This window comes from Mus caroli, unplaced genomic scaffold (assembly GCF_978045245.1).
Source record: "Mus caroli unplaced genomic scaffold, Mus_caroli_1 scaffold_13, whole genome shotgun sequence".
Lineage (NCBI taxonomy): Eukaryota > Metazoa > Chordata > Mammalia > Rodentia > Muridae > Mus > Mus caroli.
The window spans coordinates 28,480,759-28,500,603 of NW_028227268.1; the positions used below are offsets into that span (position 1 = coordinate 28,480,759).

A 19,845-nucleotide genomic window follows, 5' to 3' on the forward strand; every position below is an offset into this window, starting at 1 on the left:
GAGTAAATAGCTGTATGTTCTACATAGAACAAGGTGTTTAATTGTACTTATGTGGAAAAAGGTCTTATTCATTTATACAGATCATTTACAGCTTATCTTGGATATCATGCTTTCACTGTGTAAGATGCTTCAGTGTATACCACTTGTGGCTCATACATTCCTAACAGTATAGGCTGTAAACCACGGGCCCATGGGCAGAGGTGGAGTGCAGTGAATCAGTCAGATGACTGGGAGTGAAAGTCATGGGAAACAGGAAGAATAAGAAGGTTTCTGTACCGTTACCTGAAGTCTGGCCAGAATGCTTGCCTTCTTAGAGTTTGACGAGTAACTTCTTGAACAGGAAACACTGCAGAAACGTTTTGTTTTAGAGTAAAAAGCATCTCGCACACCGACCATCCCACACATCTCACAGGTAGCTAATCAATAAGATAAAAACATCGGTATCAATGTTATATAATAAAATCAAAGTCTCTGCCTGTTTAATGGGATTTATCTAAAACTATGCAACGAATTACTTTTTCCCATCTTTTACACAAATGATAGAGAAAAGTTACAGACAGGACTTGATGCTGTGGTGGTGGTGGTGTCCCCAAAGTCTAGTAATTTCCTGAAGGTCTAAAGGCTTTAAAAAGGTTGAAAGTCCCATGGAAGGAGTTACAGAGACAAAGTTTGGAGCTGTGACGAAAGGATGGACCATCTAGAGACTGCCATATCTGGGGATCCATCCCATAATCAGCTTCCAAACGCTGACACCATTGCACACACTAGCAAGATTTTGCTGAAAGGACCCTGATATAGCTGTCTCTTGTGAGACTAGGCCGGGGCCTAGCAAACACAGAAGTGGATGCTCACAGTCAGCTATTGGATGGATCACAGGGCCCCCAATGGAGGAGCTAGAGAAAGCACCCAAGGAGCTAAAGGGATCTGCAGCCCTGTAGGTGCAACAACATTATGAACTAACCAGTACCCCGGAGCTCTTGACTCTAGCTGCATATGTATCAAAAGATGGCCTAGTCGGCCATCACTGGAAAGAGAGGCCCATTGGACTTGCAAACTTTATATTCCCCAGTACAGGGGAATGCCAGGGCCAAAAAGTGGGAATGGATGGGTAGGGGAGTCCTGGGGAGGGTATGGGGGACTTTTGGGATAGCACTGGAAATGAGGAAAATACCTAATAAAAATATTAAAAAAAAAAAAAGGTTGAAAGTATGGTGATGCATGTCACCGAGAGTGAGTGTGTATCTGTGTGTGTGTGTGTGTGTGTGTGTGTATACAGAGACAGACCCTGTTTTCAACTAAGATTTTTCCTAATGCTTATCATGTGATAGCAGGCAGTTTCATATATATTGATACATATATTTGTTATGTGTTTTGAATTTTAGCTTTTAAATAGGTTATGAGCAAAAGACTAAGAGGACTGCAATATAGTTGAGGATTAACAAAATGATAGCAAAAGCCTTTGAAACACTGCAAAAAAAGGACAAGTATTTAGAAAAACTAAGAGGATCCTGTCAAATTATGTCCAGAGGACGTAGAAGGATGGGGCAAGCTTCAATTTTGAGGTAGAAGTCGACTAGTAACTAGTCGGGCAAGAGACAGCTAAGTTTCTGGTGGGTATTACATAATGATTAATAGTTTGAAAGGCAGAATTACATAAACAAATGTCACAAGAACCGAAATTCAAGAATGACAGAGCTGGGTCTGTCTGTGCAGCCAGGCTGAGGCATAAGGGCTGAGAGGTTGAAAGTCTACCTCAGCTGCAGAGTGAATTCAAGGCCAGTGTGGTTAACTGTAAAATCCTGTCTCTCTAAAAAGTGGGCTGGGACACAGTTTAGTGACAGGAAACTAGCATTCATGAGGCTCTAGGTTTAATCCTTATTATGACCTAAGGGGAAGCTGGGGAAGAAACCCAAAAGGTTAACAGGTTAATGTCTTACCCAAATGGTTAGGCTAAAGCCACCTGTAGCATAACAGTACTTACGAATACATGAAAAATGGAAATAAGACAGAATACCCAAAATCTAAGGCTTTATGTCTAGCGGAGAAAAAAACGGAATAGTTCCTTGTACAAACTCTAGATCATTAAGAGATTTCTAATTACCTTCATTAAAAAAAAGGCTATCATAGTGGTGCACAGTTTTAATCCTAGCACTTGGGAGACAAAAGCAGGCCTGGTCTCCACAGTGAGATTCTTTCTTCAACAAAACAAAATGAGTCAAGTGGACAATGAATCCTTGACAAGAATTATACAACGTTGAACTGCACTGCTCCTTTGTGATATGATTTTCCACACTGGTGTGACATCACCAAACCACAGCAACAACATGTAGCAATAGAAACTAATTTTTTGTTGTTGTTGTTTTAAGACAGGCTCTCACTATGTAGAATGGCCTTGAACTTACAGAGCTCTGCCTGCCTCTGTTTTCCAAGCACCGGGATTAAAGGTGTCCGCCAGCATGCTAAGGTCAATATTTCTGACATAAGTTTTCAAATAGTTTTGTTAGCCATGACCAAGAAATAGCAGTTGAAGTAGTATACACCTAGGAAATTCTCCTTTTCTGTTTCGTGGTGCGAGGTAACACATTATCTTTCCACGAAAGAAAGAGCCCTACTCTGTGCTACACATCTATCTTTCCTTACACACATGTTTTTTTTTTTTTTTTTTTTTTTGAGACATGGTTTATCTCTATGAAATCTTGCCTGTCGTGGAACTTGCTAGGACCAGGGTAGCCTTGAACTCAGATAGATCCTTTTACCTGTCTCCAGAGTGCTGAGATCAAAGGAGTACCCCATAATGCCTGGTCCTATGATCATTTTAATTAATTGGGTTATCTTTTGTTTTGTTCCCCAGACAAGGTCTCATTATATAGCCCAAGCTTGTCTCAAACTCTCAATTCTGCTGTTGGGATTAGTGGATGCACTACCACATATGATTCTAGTGGGCTTTGATAAATGAAGCTCTGTGACAGTGTATACACAGCAGGCTACACACTCATGTGCACTGCTTGTGTGTATGGGAGCCAGGGGTCAACGTCAGCTGTGGTTCCTTAGGTGCCATCTTTGTTTTCTTGAAACAGTCTGGTTCAAAGCTTGCCAAGCAGGTTAGGTTTCCAACGAGCTCCATGGATTTCCCTCCCACCAGCCTAGGGCAAGTTGGAATTATGAATAGACACTTGGCTTTTATATGTAACCTGGTGATCAAACACAGGTCCCCACGCTTGCATAGCAAGCACTGTACTAATTGAGTGATTATCTCAAACACTGAAGTTGATTTTTATAGAAAAAAATTGTTTCTGGGAGGGCTTCCCTGCATAGTCCATACATATGCATGCTTTTATATTTGTGGTCCCAATGATGGAACCCAGGGCCTTGCATGCTAGGGAAGCACTACCTCTTGGCCCCTTGTTTAGGCTTAAAAACAACATTATAACAGAATAAAAAACAATCAAAACAGGTTAAGTTTGTTTCATTCTAAAGCATATTTTAGTACTGAGATTTACTAAAAAAACGAGATCACTTTCTGTGTAAGATAGATAGCACCTTATTACTAGAGGTGATAACTTAGGTGCCAGGCCCAGTGGGCCAAGCTGAGGCAGGAGTACTATCTCAGCTTTAGGTCAGCCTGTGATTTATAGTACAACCTGTTCTGAAAACCAACCAACCCATCCTCAAAACATTGAAACACAATGTCCCCAACCTCTGTCCCAAATATTAGAATAAATCATCACAGAGTAAGCACTGACTGTTTTTAAAAACTGGATGAGCACCTCCACTTTCAGCTCTATAGAGATAGTCATTAACTGAATTTTTTGTGAACTAATATGTTGTTTATGATTTTGTTCTACTTGTTCCCCACTGGAAGATAGGATGGCAACGACAAAGAAATGAAACACAAACTCTCTGATGTCACCTGAAACTCCTGACTTTGAGGTTCAGTCTCTTCAAACAGTCCTTTAGGAATTCTAAAGGAGGGCCGCTGAGATGGCTCAGTGGTTAAGAGCACTGACTGCTCTTCTGGAGGTTGTGAGCTCAAATCCCAGCAATCACATGGTGGCTCACAAACCATCCATATTGAGAAACAAACAAACCTATGGGCTGGAGCAAGAATGGTGCCACTGTTTATAATCTCAGCACTTCGGAGACAAAGACAGGATGATTCTGAGTTCTAGACAAGTCTGAGCTATAGCAACACACTATCTCAAAATAAAATAAAATGAAACAGAACTTAGCAAAAAGGTCCAATGAAAACACAAGCTCAAATGTAAAGTCACACAATAGGTCAAAGTGCAGGCACTCACCCATGCCAGATTTACCATCTGGGTATGTGTAGACCTGTCCATTATTTTTGATGATTGGGAGATTAGAAGGTAAAGGAGCAACTTCTTCTTCACTCTCCTCAGAGCTGGAGCTGCTACTTGTGTCCTCACTGCAGCTATCATAGCCGTCAAACATCCCGAACGAGTCTGCTTTTTCTTTTGGATTGTGAAGAATGTTCTGTCTTCGTAGAAGAAACCAGTGACATGACACAATGCACATACACATCCCCTTTACAATCCCTTAACACAAATTCAGCTAAGTCAGATTTGACAAGTGAAAATCTAGTACTGAGCACTGATAATTTTGTTGTTGTTGTTGTTTATCGGGAAAGGGTCTCTGTTTCAGCTTGGGCTGGCCTCAAACTCAGGTGATCCTCCCACTCAGCCTCCCAAGCTGCTGGGATAATAGGCTGCAGGCTTAGCAGACAACACCTGTATCCTTTTCAAATATTCTAAATTTCTTAAAAAAAAAAAAAAAAGTGTATGGGTGTTTTGCCTGCATGAATGTGCACCACTGGTGTGCCTGGTATCCATAAAGGTCAGAAGAGGCCACTGGATCCTCTGGAACTGGAGTTATAGACAGTTGTGAACTGCCACGTGGTGATGGATACTGAACCTGTGTCCCCTGGAAGAATATCAACCATGGAGCAATCTTCCTAGCACTCTTTCTTATTTCTTATTAGGTTTGCCTAATGCTGGCCTTAAGCCTTCTGAGAGCTGAGTGACTGAGAATACACAGGTGTGTCCTACTGTGCCCAACTTGGTTGCTCAGATCACACAATGGAAATATTATACCCTAAAGAATATTGACTTACAACACTTGGAAGATTTTGCATGCACTAATAATGTTGCCACAACTCCTAACCCCAAAGAACACTTCTATTGCTCTGAGTAACTTTGGGTAGTTTTATAATTACATCTATCTTCAAAGAGTCAAGATTTGATACTATTGGAATATTTAAAAAGAAATAATGAAATTCTAAAGGCAATTCCAAAAAAAACGTTTTTCCATTTTATGCTTATGGGGTAGGTGGTAGTGAATGGGTTAATCTTCACTTGATAGCGTGGCGACATGAACACAGAATTTTGATCAACCTGACTTTACCTGAGAACTTGAGTTTTTTCTTTTAGTTACCCAATAACTACTTATCAAACTGTATACCTCCACCATAACTGAGGGCACAGACAGAAGAGTGTACGTAGCAGACACAGTTCTTAATGGAGCAGTTATGTGGCAACAGAATAAGATGGGGCTGGCAGCATACTCAATGGTGACACCCTCCTCAGGGAAGTACTACATAGCACTTTATTCTGGAGACAAAGCATTCCTCTTAGAATTAAGCTTGTTAAGACACAGGATATTTTAAAGGCGAGGTGAAATGTCATCTTTTAGGGAAACTCCTTAAGCTTAAGAAGCAACTCAAAGCCTGCAGAAGTCCCTGAAACGGACCAGATACATTAGCTGCCTTCTTCCCAAGCTAAGGACAGCTGAGAGACATTGTCTGGAAGAGCAGAAACCATCTGAGCAGTGACCATACTGAAGCAGTATGCTTCAGGCTTTCAGCTTGTTTGAGCTGTCACAAAATGTGGGGATGGGCTTTGGAAATAGAGCTGCCATTTCTGCTCCTTTTAAGTAACCCCTCACCTACAGCCCTGAAAGTAACCCTAATCAAACCTACTGACTCACCACATTGGAATTGGGTGGTATCCTTACTTTGGTTTGTCATCAGTTATCTAAATGAGGTGAGTAGACTTTTGTCTCCCTAGGAATGGTGTCACACACATGAGGTAATAAGACCCTGCGTTATAGGTGGAACAACATTATGAACTAACCAGTACCCTGGAGCTCTTGACTCTAGCTGCGTATGTATCAAAAGATGGCCTAGTTGGTCATCACTGGAAAGAGAGGCCCATTGGACTTGCAAACTTTATATGCCCCAGTACAGGGGAATGCCAGGGCCAAAAAGTGGGAGTGGGTGGGTAGGGGAGTGGGGGGTAGGGTATGGGGGACTTTTGGGATAGCATTGGAAATGTAAATAAGGAAAATACGTAATAAAAAAAAAGACCCTGTGAATACAAAGGGTGACCCTTAGCCGGGCCGTGGTGGCACACACCTTTAATCCCAGCACTTGGGAGGCAGAGGCAGGTGGATTTCTGAGTTTGAGGCCAGCCTGGTCTACAAAATGAGTTCTAGGACAGCCAGGGCTACATAGACAAACCCAGTCTCAAAAAACCAAAAAAAAAAAAAAAAAAAAAAAAACCAAAAACAAAAACAAAAAAAAACCCAACACACACCAAAGGGTGACCCTTGAATATCTGCTTTTGGAACAGGCAGAGGAAGGATCAAGATTAAGGCTTTTAAGTTGGGCATGATCTTAAAAAAAAAAAAAAAAAAAAGGGCTGGTGAGATGGCTCAGTGGGTAAGAGCACCCAACTGCTCTTCCAGAGGTCCAGAGTTCAAATCCCAGCAACCACATGGTGGCTCACAACCATCCGTAACGAGATCTGGCGCCCTCTTCTGAAGTGTCTGAGGGACAGCTACAGTGTACTTAAATATAATAAATAAATAAATAAATCTTAAGTTGGGCATGGTAGCTCATGCTTTAATCCCAGCACTGGGAGTAGGGTAGAGTAGAGTGGTGAGGTGTGGGGTGTGTATGAAGATACAGATGAATCTCTGTGAAAGTTTAAGGTCAGCTTCATTTACATAGTAAATTCTAGGATAGGCAGGGTTACATGATAGAAAACTGTCTAACATCAAAAGGAAAAGCAAAGCTATAGGACTAGGGAGCTGTAATACGTTGCTACACTGACCTCACGGCTTATGTCTAGCTTGAGTGGACTAGAGATGATGTACAGGAGGATTTGTAATTGGATCATAAGAGGTCTTTCAGGCTAAGTTAGGTAGGATCCCCTCCCCAACCCCCATAGGGCCAAGAGAAGACAGTGTATAAATGATTTACCACAGTATTTGGTCTACAATATTAACTAACAAGAGCCAGACCAGACTCTGATTCTATAATAAAAATTATCTTGCGATCTCCATGTGTGCCATGGCATGTGTACATGAACACATACACACTCATACACAAGAGTAACACAACAATATTAAAATGAAGAGTCCACCTAGCCTTTAAGCCCAGCACGAGCAGATCTGTGAGTTCAAGGACAGCTGGAGTTTCAGGGCAACTAGGGCTACATAGAAAGATCCTGTCTCAAACAAACAAAGACAAAACAAAATAATCCTCCCAAACAAAAATCAACCCCCCATAAAAAAAAATACTAAGTCTCCAAAACAAAATAATTACTTCCCCAAAACAAAGTCTTCCAAAGTTTTCAAATATGCTTACCTACTATACAGCTAGTTCATTTAGCAAGTAATAGATTACTTCAAAATATCCTAACTATACTTTCAGAAAGTATCATCTTGCTTGACATTTCAGAAGATTAGTATTAGAGATGGCATACTACAGGCTGTCAGTATTTTTTAAAAAGAGTTAATGCCAGGCATGGTTTAGTTTGCAAGCAACTTGGAATGGGTTTACTTCATTTTACACTTCAGGTAACAGCCCATCACTGAGAGAAGTGAGGGTAGGAACTTAAGGTGAAAACTGAAGCAGAGGCATGGAGGAACACTTACCCCTCACTGGCTTATTCTATTAATTTTCTTACAGAGCTCATATACACCTGCCTATGGATGATTCCACCCCGCCCCCCAGTGGGCTGGGCCCTCCTATATCAATAATGAATAAAAAAAAAAGTTCCACAGACATGCCCACAGGCCAGTCTAACCAGGGTAATTCTTCAATTGAGGGTCCTTCTAAAAAGGGGACTCTAGCTTTGTGAAGTTGACAATAAAAGTTAAGCAGGACACACTTGTAATCCCAACACTGCAGGTTGAGACAGGAGGATCACATGTTCAAGGTTAGTACCTTCTGCATAAAGTAACATGAATATTTAGGAAAATTTATGCTTTCAAGTTCTTTAGAGCCTTTAATATGCTTATGGGCATTATTAAAGAGGAATATATAGTATACAGTAATATCTTTTAATTTACCCTGAAGGGCTGATGCTCTAGAGGAATGTTCTCTGACCTTTTCCATGGTCCTACTACACACAGAAAAGATAAATCTTTATAACATAGAAGGGTATGTCCCTGGACACACACACAGGCTAAGAAATCTGGCTATGCCAACATACTGTATACTCATATAGTATTTGACTTACTTATTACAACAAAACCAAAATCTTATTACTTTTAGTTATTAACTATATTGTGTGAGGGTAGGTGCCCATGGAGGCCAGATAGATGTCAGATTTCCTATAGCTGGAATTACAGGTGGTTGTGACCTGAACTTGGGTCTTTTTTAGGCATAGCAGTGTTCTTAATTGTTCAGCCACCTCTTTAGCCCAATACCATCATAATTTATGACACTTTTGGGGAAGCTGTATTCTTTGGAAGAGCTGTTCTCTAAAGTACCTTTTTTTCCATTAAAATAGTCTACTGGTAACAAACAAACATGGCAGACAGTGGTGGTGCAAGTCTTTCCTGCCAGCTCTTGGGAGTCAGTCCAGAAGAGAGCATGAGCTCCTGTAACTGGAGCTTCAGACGTTGCGGGCTAGGAATTGAATCTGGGTCCTCTCCTCTGGAAGAGCAGCCTGGATTCTTTTTTTTTTTTTTTTTTTTTTTCTCAAGACAGGGTTTCTCTGTGTAGCCCTTGCTGTCCTGGAACTCACTCTGTAGACCAGGATGGCCTCAAACTCAGAAATCCACCTGCCTCTGCCTTCCAAATGCTGGGATTAAAGACATGCACCACCACTGCCCGGCCAGCCTGTACTCTTAACCACTAAATCATCTCTCCACCCACAGAATTCCTATTTAAAAAACAAAAAAACTACAGACCTATCCTGATTATATCTATTTTCTATGGTCTGAAAATCTCCCATGACAAGAAAGTAAAGCGGTTGCAGTCCACCAGTATCTCCACAGAAAGCTGAAATTATTGTAAATTTTATCAGGTAACAGTGATCTCCAAATTCATGCAGTTGTACTTTCAGATTTATCATATATTACTGCATAATCAAATATCAGACATGCAATTACCAACCACCAGGTCAGAAGAGGTTGCTGAACGCCCTGAAATTGGAACTACAGGCAGTTATAAGCCATCAAGTAGGCGCTAGCATCTAACTGGGTTGGGTCCTCTACAAGAACCGCTTAACCCCAGTGTGGACACCATGTTCAATCCAGGGTCAGTAACATAGCTCAGTGTGTTAAGGCATTTGCCTCCAAGGCTGACCATCTGAAATAGATTCTTAGGACTGACCAGATCAACTCCACAAGATTATCCTTAGATTTCCACACATATGAGGCATGCGTACCATCCCCTCTTCCCTAAAGAATTCAAGACAGAAGATCCAAAATCCAATTAATAGACACATTCAAATAAGAAAACAGATGGACAAAATTGCTTAAGACCATAACAATTCTCTTCCCAGGACAAAACACCATTTCTCTACTCTAAAAGTCCTAAGTCCTGCCTATCTATACCACAAGAGAAGATCAGTACTCAACTAGAAACTGAAATGCAAAAACACTCCTTACAATACCAGCAAAAGTAATGAAATAGTTGAAGATAAATGTGGTAAAAGAGACAGGAACCTTAAAAATGAGAAAATAACGGGGAAAACAAGTCCTAAATGGAGAGGAGGATCATGTTCATGAACTATATATAATTAACGCCATTAAAAAGCCAATTCTTTCTCTTTGGGATTTTTGAGGTAAGGTCATTCTTGTTAGCCTGAGAACTCATGACAGTCCTCCTGCCTTAGCTTCCTGAGTGCTGGCAATCCTGGCTAAGCTGCCATATCTTGCACTAAAATGTCAGTTCTTTCAAAACTGATTTACAGATTTAACAAAATGTAATCACAGTCTTACCAGGGTGACAGCCTAACAATATTACAATGCTACAGTAATGTACAAAGTGAGATTTGGCCTTGAACAGGCTGAGAGATCAATGCATAAAGTAGAATGACCTAGAAATACCCATGTAGCCAATAAAAATCAGATACTTTTATCCATATTCCAAGTCAATCCAAAATGGTCATATTCCAAATTAATTCAAATGGCCATAGACTTAAAGGGGAAGACCTTAAACTGTAAACTTCAAAGAGAAAAATAGCACTTCTGGTTAAGGTTTAAGGTGCATACTAAAAATATCCATAAAAGAAAAAATATAATAAAACTGGATTTGATAATTTTTTTTTTCTGAGACAGGGTTTCTCTGTGTATCCCTGGCTGTCCTGGAACTCACTCTGTAGACCAGGTTGGCCTCGAACTCAGAAATTCACCTGCCTCTGCCTCCCAAGTGCTGGGATTAAAGGCGTGCACCACCACGCCTGGCTTGATAAAAAAAAAAATCTTAATTTCTTCTCCTGAAGGTACTGCAGGGGCTTGCAAAAAGGCTCACGGAGATAAAGGCACTAGATGCCAAGCCTGATAACCTGAATTAATTCCTGGAATCCACATATTACAGGTAGCAGACCAATTCCTGAAATCGGTTCTCTGACCTCCAAGGGTCATGCTTATACAACATTTAAAAAGGTAATCAAGAGAGAAAGATAAAAAGAAGACTGGGAAGAAATACTGGAAAATCGCATACTCAGATAATGATAACAATAACAACAAAGTATCAAAACTCAGAAAGGGCTGAGGCAGTTGGTGGAGTGCTTAGAACATGCAAAAGCCCTAGGTTTGATCCCAGAAACTTGTTATACTGATGTCAGGAAGATAAGAATTCAAGGTCATTTTGGACTACAACCCCATTTGAGGCTATCCTGGACTAAATGAGACCCTATAACAAAAACAAAATACCCTCCACCCCCAAATTCCCTCAATGATTGCGTGGTGTGGGGATATAAATTTATAATCCCAAAGTACTTGAGAGGCCAAGACAGAACACTCCAAATCTGAAGCCAGCAAAGAATACAAAAGGACTGATACAGCTAAGAGGTAGAGTGCATGCCCAGCAAGCCCTAGGCCTTAGCACTGAAAAACCAAACAAAACCAGACCAGTTTGGTGCCACTCCCAGTACTTACATTGGAGGTATCAGGAATTCAAAGTTACCCTCTGGTAAGTAATGAGTTTCAGATCAGCCTAGGTTATATAAGTGATCTTAACTCAACAAAGAAAAAAGGGGGGGAAAAAAAAAGAAAGAAAAAAATACTCCACAAAATAAAATAAGCATGCTCCCCAAACAATGAAAAACCAAAATTACGTCAGAGAACACAACAATCCAATTTAAAAAGTGATGCAAAATATCTGAAAAGACATTTCAAATATACTCAGATGGCAAATAAGGACATGGAAACAGCTTAATATTTTTAGCTATTACAAAATGTAAATAAATGGAGGGGGAGGGTATGGGGGGCTTTTGGGATAGCATTGGAAATATAAATGAAGAAAATACCTAATTAAAAAAAATGTAAATAAAAACCACGAGATTGACTGGTCGGATAGTGTAAGCCTGTAATCCCAGCATTTATCTCTTTAAATCCAACACTTAAAATACAGACAAAGAACAGTGCTTAAAGGTAATCTGGACTATACAGCAAGATTTTGTGTCAAGGTGCCAGAGATGGTCTCAGTGGTTAAGAGCACTGGCTACTCTTGAATATGGATCTGGGTTCAATTCTTAGCTCCCACGTTGGTGGTTCATAGCCATCTGTTAACTCTAGTTCTAGAGAATTCAATGCTGTTTCTTGATCTCTGTAGGCACCAAACATGCATACGCACAGGTAAAAACATACATAAAATGAACGAGATCTAATTTAGGCAGGTGTGGTGGCATATACTTTTAATTCCTGCAGAGGTAGGCAGATCCCTGAGTTCCAGTTCAGTGTTGCCTATAGAGTGAATTCCAAGACAACCATGATTACAAGACAGAAAAACCCTGTCTTGAAAAACCAAAAACTCCCTGGGTCTGACTGATCCTTGAAAAGCATAAACTGGGTGTTGCGTCACATGTCTGTAATCTCAGCATTTGGGAGGAAAAATAGGGCATCAGAAGTTCATCATTATCCTTAAGGATGAATCATAGACCCTGTCTCAACCACAAGCAACTTCACTTCTGAGCTTCTTTAGAGAGAAACCACACACACACACACACACACACACACACACACACACTCTTCAGGAAATCATGAATCCACACTTTTACTTCCAATTCTACTCTACTCCCAAAGAGCCTTTTCATTCTCACTTCAGTCTGTATTTTTCTTCCCAAGTTAATGTTGTTCCTAGACAAAAACCAACTTACCTATTTAAAACTAATTTGTTTTCTGATATGTGGTATACACATATGTTCATTTGTGTGTACACATGTGAACATGCATCTATCAGTGGTCAAATTCAGGTGTCTTCCTCAATCTGTTTCTACCTTATTTGTTGAGATGTGATTCACTGAATCTGGAGCTCACTGGTCCAGTGGCTATTCGGAGAGCTCCAGGAATCTGCATGTCTTTGCCTTCCCCAGGGCTGGGGTTACAGGTGTCACTGCCATGTTTGGCTTTTTACCTACATGTGGTGATCCAAACTCTGGCCCTCACGTTTGCAATGCAAATACTTTACCAAAAGGGGCATCTCTCCAGTCCCTCTCCTATCTTAAACACAAAGGTTCTTAAATGATAAATCACACAGCATATACCACTTTCTCTGTAGAAGTATCTAGTTTTCAGTATTTTGTATGCTATTATAAACTTAGGTGTGTATGTGTTTTATATTATGGTAAATCTCCAGTGTATAAAACAGTTTCAGAAGATAGAGGCTTAGGTAGAAGGCCATTTGACATGCAATTTTGTTACATACAAAGTACTTTCCAAAGAAATTTTACCAGCTGTGTTTCTGGCCCAGCAGTATTAGACCTACCTAGGGGAATATTCTCCCATTTTTGACTTTTTGTTAAAAAGACCGATATACTAGTCAGTATAGCCCTTCTTTTCACTTCTTTGGAAAGAAATATCACCCTTCCAGGAAGGCTGGAAGAACTGCACAACAAATGCCCATGCACTCACACTTAGGCCCAAGTAACATTCTGCCCCATTTATTTGTCTTCTCTCTAAATACATGGTTTACTTACACCATATGTACCAACCCTAACAATTAAAACCATCTCTCATATCTACACCACAGTTATCAGCTTCAGGAATTTTTTTTTTTTTAAAGATTTATTTATTTATCATATGTAAGTACACTGTAGCTGTCTTCAGACACTCCAGAAGAGGGAGTCAGATCTCATTACGGATGGTTGTGAGCCACCATGTGGTTGCTGGGATTTGAACTCTGGACCTTTGGAAGAGCAGTTGGGTGCTCTTACCCACTGAGCCATCTCATCAGCCCAGGAATTTTTTAAAAAGGATTTATTTTATGTATGTAAATATACTGTCACTCTTTTCAGACACACCAAAAAGAACATCATATCCCATTACAGGTGGTTGTGTGCCACGGTGTTGTTGCTGGGAACTGAACTCAGGACCTCTGGAAGAGCAGTCAGTCCTCTTCACTGAGCCTCTCTCCAGAACAGCTTCAGGAAGTTTGATAGTAATATATTTTTCTGCTAGGCAGGTGAAGTCTGCCTGTAATCTTTTTTTTTTTTTGGTTTTTCGAGACAGGGTTTTTCTGTGTAGCCCTGGCTGTCCTGGAACTCACTCACTCTGTAGACCAGGTTGGCCTCGAACTCAGAAATCCGCCTGCCTCTGCCTCCCAAGTGCTGGGATTAAAGGCATGCGCCACCACGCCCGGCCTCTGCCTGTAATCTTAGCATGAGAGAAGCCAAGGCAGGAGGATTCTGAGTTTGAAGCCAGCATAGGCTGCATCACAAGCTCCACACTTAGGCCTGAGTTACATAAAGTCAAATAACAAAATAATTCAAATAACAAAAGCAAACAACTATCTCCACCCCTTCCGTCCCCTGAAACAAACCAAACAATTAAGGCTATTAATTTCTAATCTACCATCCATATTCTAACATAATTGGAAATTTATTTTTGAGAATGCAACTTTTTTCCTTTCTTAACAGGGGTTTCTTTCCAATTTAGGAGTTTAGCTCATATTTCATTAATTAATGTCACACACTGCCATAGCAGTAAGTGATGTTCTGTTTACAGAATATTGCATCTAGAGGCACAGGATGCCTACTTGACCCTCACTGGTGACATTAGTTCTGATTGCCTGGGAATGGTCTAGTCTAGTTTTCTCATCCTTTCTCCAGGACACTTAATATGCAGGTAAGCTTCTTTATAGTAATCTCACATCTAATTTAGCACGTGATAACTTTTGGCAAATAAAACTTTATGTTAGCAGCAAAGTTCATTTTTCAATTCTAGTACGTCACTAGCCAGAAATAAATCCTATCGTTCTTATCTTTTTTCATTATCAGTCTGAATTAACTTTTGCTCCCCCCTTCACCATCCTTATTCATTTTGGGGTTCACAATCTTCAATTTGGCTGCGAAGGAATTCTTGAATTAGTTCCCACATTTATTTGACATGTTACTATAATCTCTGGGTAATTTCTTACTTTCTAGCATATTAATACAGCCCAGGCTCATTTTACACTGACACTGCACCTTGGCCCTGAAATTAATTCCTTTAGGGAGATCTAATAGCCTTTAGTGGTCAGCCCAGTATCTCAGCATATGATAGCTTTACACTATCCATCCCCTCCTCATTTTTTTCTTTTTGGAACAGGTTCTACGTAGCTTTGCTAACTCATGTAGACCCAGGCTGGCCTTGAACTCATGAAGATCTGCCTGCCTACCAAGACGTGGGATGTATCATCACGCCAGAACTTTTGGTCCACAACATTTTTCCCATAGTTGTTTCTAGTTAGTGTGGATCTGTTTGCATATTTTGTTTTTGTTTATGAAACTTTTTAGCATGCAATTAAAAAAATATGGTTAACTCCAGCACTCAGGAGGCGGAGGCAGAAGCAGGTAGATTCCTGTAAGTTCAAGGCCAACCTGGTCTACACAGTAAGTTCTAGACCAGTAGAAATTGCATAGTTGAGACCCTCTTTTGGTGGGTGGTATGAAGTTTTTATTTATTTTTTTAATGCTGGAGATCAAATTTAGGCCCTTGGGCATTCTGAGCACACGTTCTAGCAGTGTGCACTAAGCACCAGGATTTCCATTTACCTTTGAGTCAACATTAGACAAATTGTTTGTACAGTTTGTCTTTAACTCTGAGTCAATTAGTATTTATTCTCATGAGTACTGAGAAGGATCCAATATCTGTTTAAATGGCTACCTAGTTGCTGTACTACCTTTTTCTCTCTTCTGATTTGAAATACTACTTTAAGTACTGTTTCTATCATGTCCTTCTGTATATTTCTGAACTTTATTCCGTAGTCATTTGTCACTAATGACATGGATATATTATGGAAATTCCAACATAGGTAATTGTATTTACACAAACCTTGACCAGCTAACCTACTGTGTACCTCAGCTGTATCATAGACCATTGGGGTGCTACAGCAGTTTCCCTGTACCCAAGAATATGGGTTTCTGTCTTATCTTCTACTGTCGTCATTGTGTTTTTCCATTCCTGAGACCAAGCTTTCTAGAGTTTGGTCTTACTGCCTTCAATTCAGGAGATTCTTCAGTACCTTTGTTCTTGTTCTTCAAGCTTATAATTGCAGAACAGGACGTTCCTGACTGGAGAGTTTAATACCTACTGCTCATTTTTCACTTTCGTATTCCTTAATCACTTCTAATTTTGTTTTCACATCCACAATTCTTTTTTTTTTTTTTTTTTTTAAAAACAAAACAAAATTTGAGATAGGGTCTTAGTATGTCACCTTGGCTGGCCTCTAACTCCTACAGATCTGTTTGCACCTCAAGTGTTGGGATTAAAGGTGTACACCACCATACTGGGCCCAGATCCATCATTCCTACTGAGAATATGGCAGAGGATTCTAAATGCTTAGTGGTCATGAAAGGCAGAAAAACACATCAAGTCAAGTACCATAGACGATTGTATAGTTCAAAGCTGGAGCAAACCTGAGAACTGAGGCTGCTGCTGTATAACAAGGCAATGTGCTTCACACAGTTGGTGCATACAACTGTGTTTCATTTGTTTTTCATGTGGCTAGGTTCTGTCCTTATACATTTTAGAGGCTTTCTAGGGTATTCTGATGTCTGGTAAGTCTAGATCTACCTTTGAGATTTTCAATGTTTTGATATTTTTTTTCTTCCTTCCTCCCCTGTCCAAGTGAAATTTTAAATATTATGTCAAGACTTATGCCAAAATATTAGTGTTATTTTAATTGAGAATTCATTACATTTATTAACTAAGGGCTGAGGATATAATTCAGCTTAAAATGTGCAAATCCTAGGTTCTATTCCCAAAACCTCACAAACTGAGCATGTCCACAAAAGCCAGTAACATCAGCTTTCCAGGTGTCAGGGGGCTCAGAAGTTCAAGGCCATTTCTGGTACCCTATCCAGTTTGAGGACAACAACTTGAGTTACACAGGACTCTGTCTCAAAAGCAACAATATTTTATTAACTTAGGAAGGACAGCTTGATGTTGAGATGTCTTAACTGTGTAATGTTTTATAGCCTGCCTCACATAGACTTTATTACATTTTTCCCCTTTCTTTAGAGATAGGGTCCCATTATTTAGATTAGGTTAAACTCAAACTCAAGAGATCTGTTTGTCTCTGCCTTCTGAATGCTGAGTGTCAAGTGCCACCACACTCAGGAACAATTCTAAAATGATGTTTTATTATTTTAAATTATGTATAGCATGTGTGTAGGTATGCGCACGAGTGCGGGTGCCGGTGGAAGGTAAGGAGTCTCATCCCCTGGGAACTGAACTTATAGGCAACAGTGAGCCATCTGTGGGTGTTGAGAACTGAAATTGGGTCCTTTGCTCTAGCAGTGTGTGCTAAGTCATCTCTCTATCCTCAACAATCATTAAAACAAGTTTGGGAGGTAGTGGGCACGCAAATGCCACAATACACACGCACAGCTCGTGCCCTCCTCTGGTAGGATTCTATCAGTTTTTATAAATATCTTACAAATACAGGTTGAGTATCCTCTATCTTTCTCTCTTTTTCATTCTTTGGTTTGTTTTGTTTTTCAAGACAGGGTTTCTCGGTGCAGCCCTGGCAGTCCTGGAATTTGCTCTGTAGACCAGGTTGGCCTTGAACTCAGAGATTCACCTTCTTCTGCCTCCTAAATGCTGGGATTAAAGGCAAAGGAGTGAATTGCTTAATTAAATGAGAAGGTTTCAATTCCTTAAAGGCAATGTATCATATAGTATAGGATATAGTATATCCTTATATAAAATGCTTGCGAGTATAAAATTTTCAGATATAAAAATCAGTTTTCTTGGGGAGATCCAAATCTAAGCACACAAAAATTATGTTTCATATAAATAATAAGTATTATTATATTTTTAAAAAAATCATTTGTCTTTTGAGATACAGTTTCACTCTGAGCCCACCATGGCCAATCGCAATTTTGTGGCAGTCTTCTTGTCTCAGAGTTCCTAAGGTGGAACTACAGGTATGACTCATCAAGCCTGGCTTCTATTATTATTATAAAATAGGGTCTAAGTTGTCTGAGCAGGTCTTAAACTTATTTTGTAGGTCAGACAGGCATTGGGATTATTTGAACTGCTACAGTTTCTAGAACAGCTGGGATTTCAGACCTGTTCTACTATCCCTGCTTTTTTGTAGTATTTGCTTCAGACATGTAGTTCAGTCTGGCCTTGCACTTGTGGCAATCTTCTTAGCATTTGGGTGTGAACACCTAGGTTAATTTTTTTTTCTTCCATTTTTAAAGACAAAGTCTCATTAGGTTGTTAAGGTTGGCCCTGAACTTGTGATCTCCTGCCTTGGCCTCTGAAGTGTTGGTTAGAGCCCTGTATCACCATGCACCTGGCTTTACATAGAAATAATTTTAACTGCACCAGTCTTCCTTTTTTTTTTTTTTTTTTTTGGTTTTTAGAGACAGGGTTTCTCTGTATAGTCCTGCCTGTCCTGGAACTCACTCTGTAGACCAGGCTGGCCTCGAACTCAGAAATCCGACTGCCTTTGCTGTCTATGCAGAGATTAAATGTCTTCCACCATGTCTCGTCCCCCTTTTTGAAAATTTATCAGCATGAGTGTATTGCTTGAATGTGTGTCTATGCACTACTTGCATGTCTGGTATCTAGAGTCCAGAAGAGGGTGTTGGATGCCCAGGAATTGGGAGGACAGATGACTTGTGAGGTGCTGGGAATCAAACCCAGATCCTGAAAAGAGCGTCAGTGTGATCGTAACTGGTAAGTCATCTTTCTAGCTCTTGCACCTATGCTTTCACTGTGGATCATCACTTCAGGTCAGTCAGGTCACATTTTCTACCTGTGTGGTATCTATCATATGGTGCTCAAGATGTTTGGAGTTTTTGAACACTTCAAATTTTAGGTTTTTGGATCAGAGAAGGTCAACTTGTACTAAGAATTTAGACCTTAGAGCTGGCAGTGTATATACACCTACCTGTAAGCCCAGCATTCCAGAGACTGAAACTACAAGGTCATTTTAGGTTACACAGAGATACTATCTCAAGGAAAACATTGGAAACTATGAACATTTCTGCACTCAATGTCTTTCACTCAGCATAGCATATCTGAGATCCATCTATTACTACATATACAAATGGTCTCTTTTTATATTAAGTACTGTCCACTTTATCTACATTTTACAGTTTATCTGCTCTTCATCTAGACTTGACTATGAATAACTGTCATTAAATTTTTTGTACAAGGTTTTCTGTGAACATACATGGTATGTCTCTTTATGGGGATTTCTTCTAAGACTTCCTGTAGAATAGTAGAAACCAAGGATAGTTGTAAACCCTAAGAAGATAATGTGTACTCCTATATATAAATATCTATGAACTAAGTTTAACGTATATACTAGATCATTATCCCTACTAAAATATTATAGCAGTATAATAAAAGTTATGTGAAAGTACATTTACAAATATCTTATTGTGTTCACTCTTCTAGTGAACAGGGGGAACAATACAGATTTAGGTTGCTATATAGATAAGGTGTCACAACACCTTAACAGTCAATCAAAATGGATAAGAATAGATGGGACATGGAGAGTGCAAACTATGGATAAACTGGACAAAATCAAAGTCAGGACCCAGATATAACTATCTGAGAGAGACCCTGGATATTTCTTCAGTTCTTTTTTTTTTTTTTCTTTTTTTTCTTTTTAGATAGGGTTTCTTTGTGTAGCCCTGGCTGTCTTGGAACTTGTTCTGTAGACCAGGCTGGCTTCAAATTCAAGATATGTGCCTGCCTCTGTCTTCTGAATACTGGGAATAAAGGTGAAACCATTACTATGTGGCTATTTTTCTTTTTTTTTTTTTGGTTTTTCGAGACAGGGTTTCTCTGTATAGCCTTGGCTGTCCTGGAACTCACTTTGTAGACCAGGCTGGCCTCGAACTCAGAAATCCACCTGCCTCTGCCTCC

General features: G+C 39.9%; 1 protein-coding gene across 1 annotated transcript in view; it reads right to left on the reverse strand.

Annotated features, from left to right (window-relative positions):
* Positions 1–19,845, reverse strand: part of Mbtd1 (mbt domain containing 1) — a 60,452-nt gene that overhangs the window by 34,447 nt on the left and 6,160 nt on the right. The window contains exons 4-5 of the mRNA XM_085829667.1: positions 4,299–4,498; positions 283–416 (exon numbers count right to left, since the gene is read on the reverse strand). Coding sequence (XP_085685793.1) covers positions 283–416; positions 4,299–4,498 — 334 coding nt within the window. The remainder of the gene's footprint in view (positions 1–282; positions 417–4,298; positions 4,499–19,845) is intronic.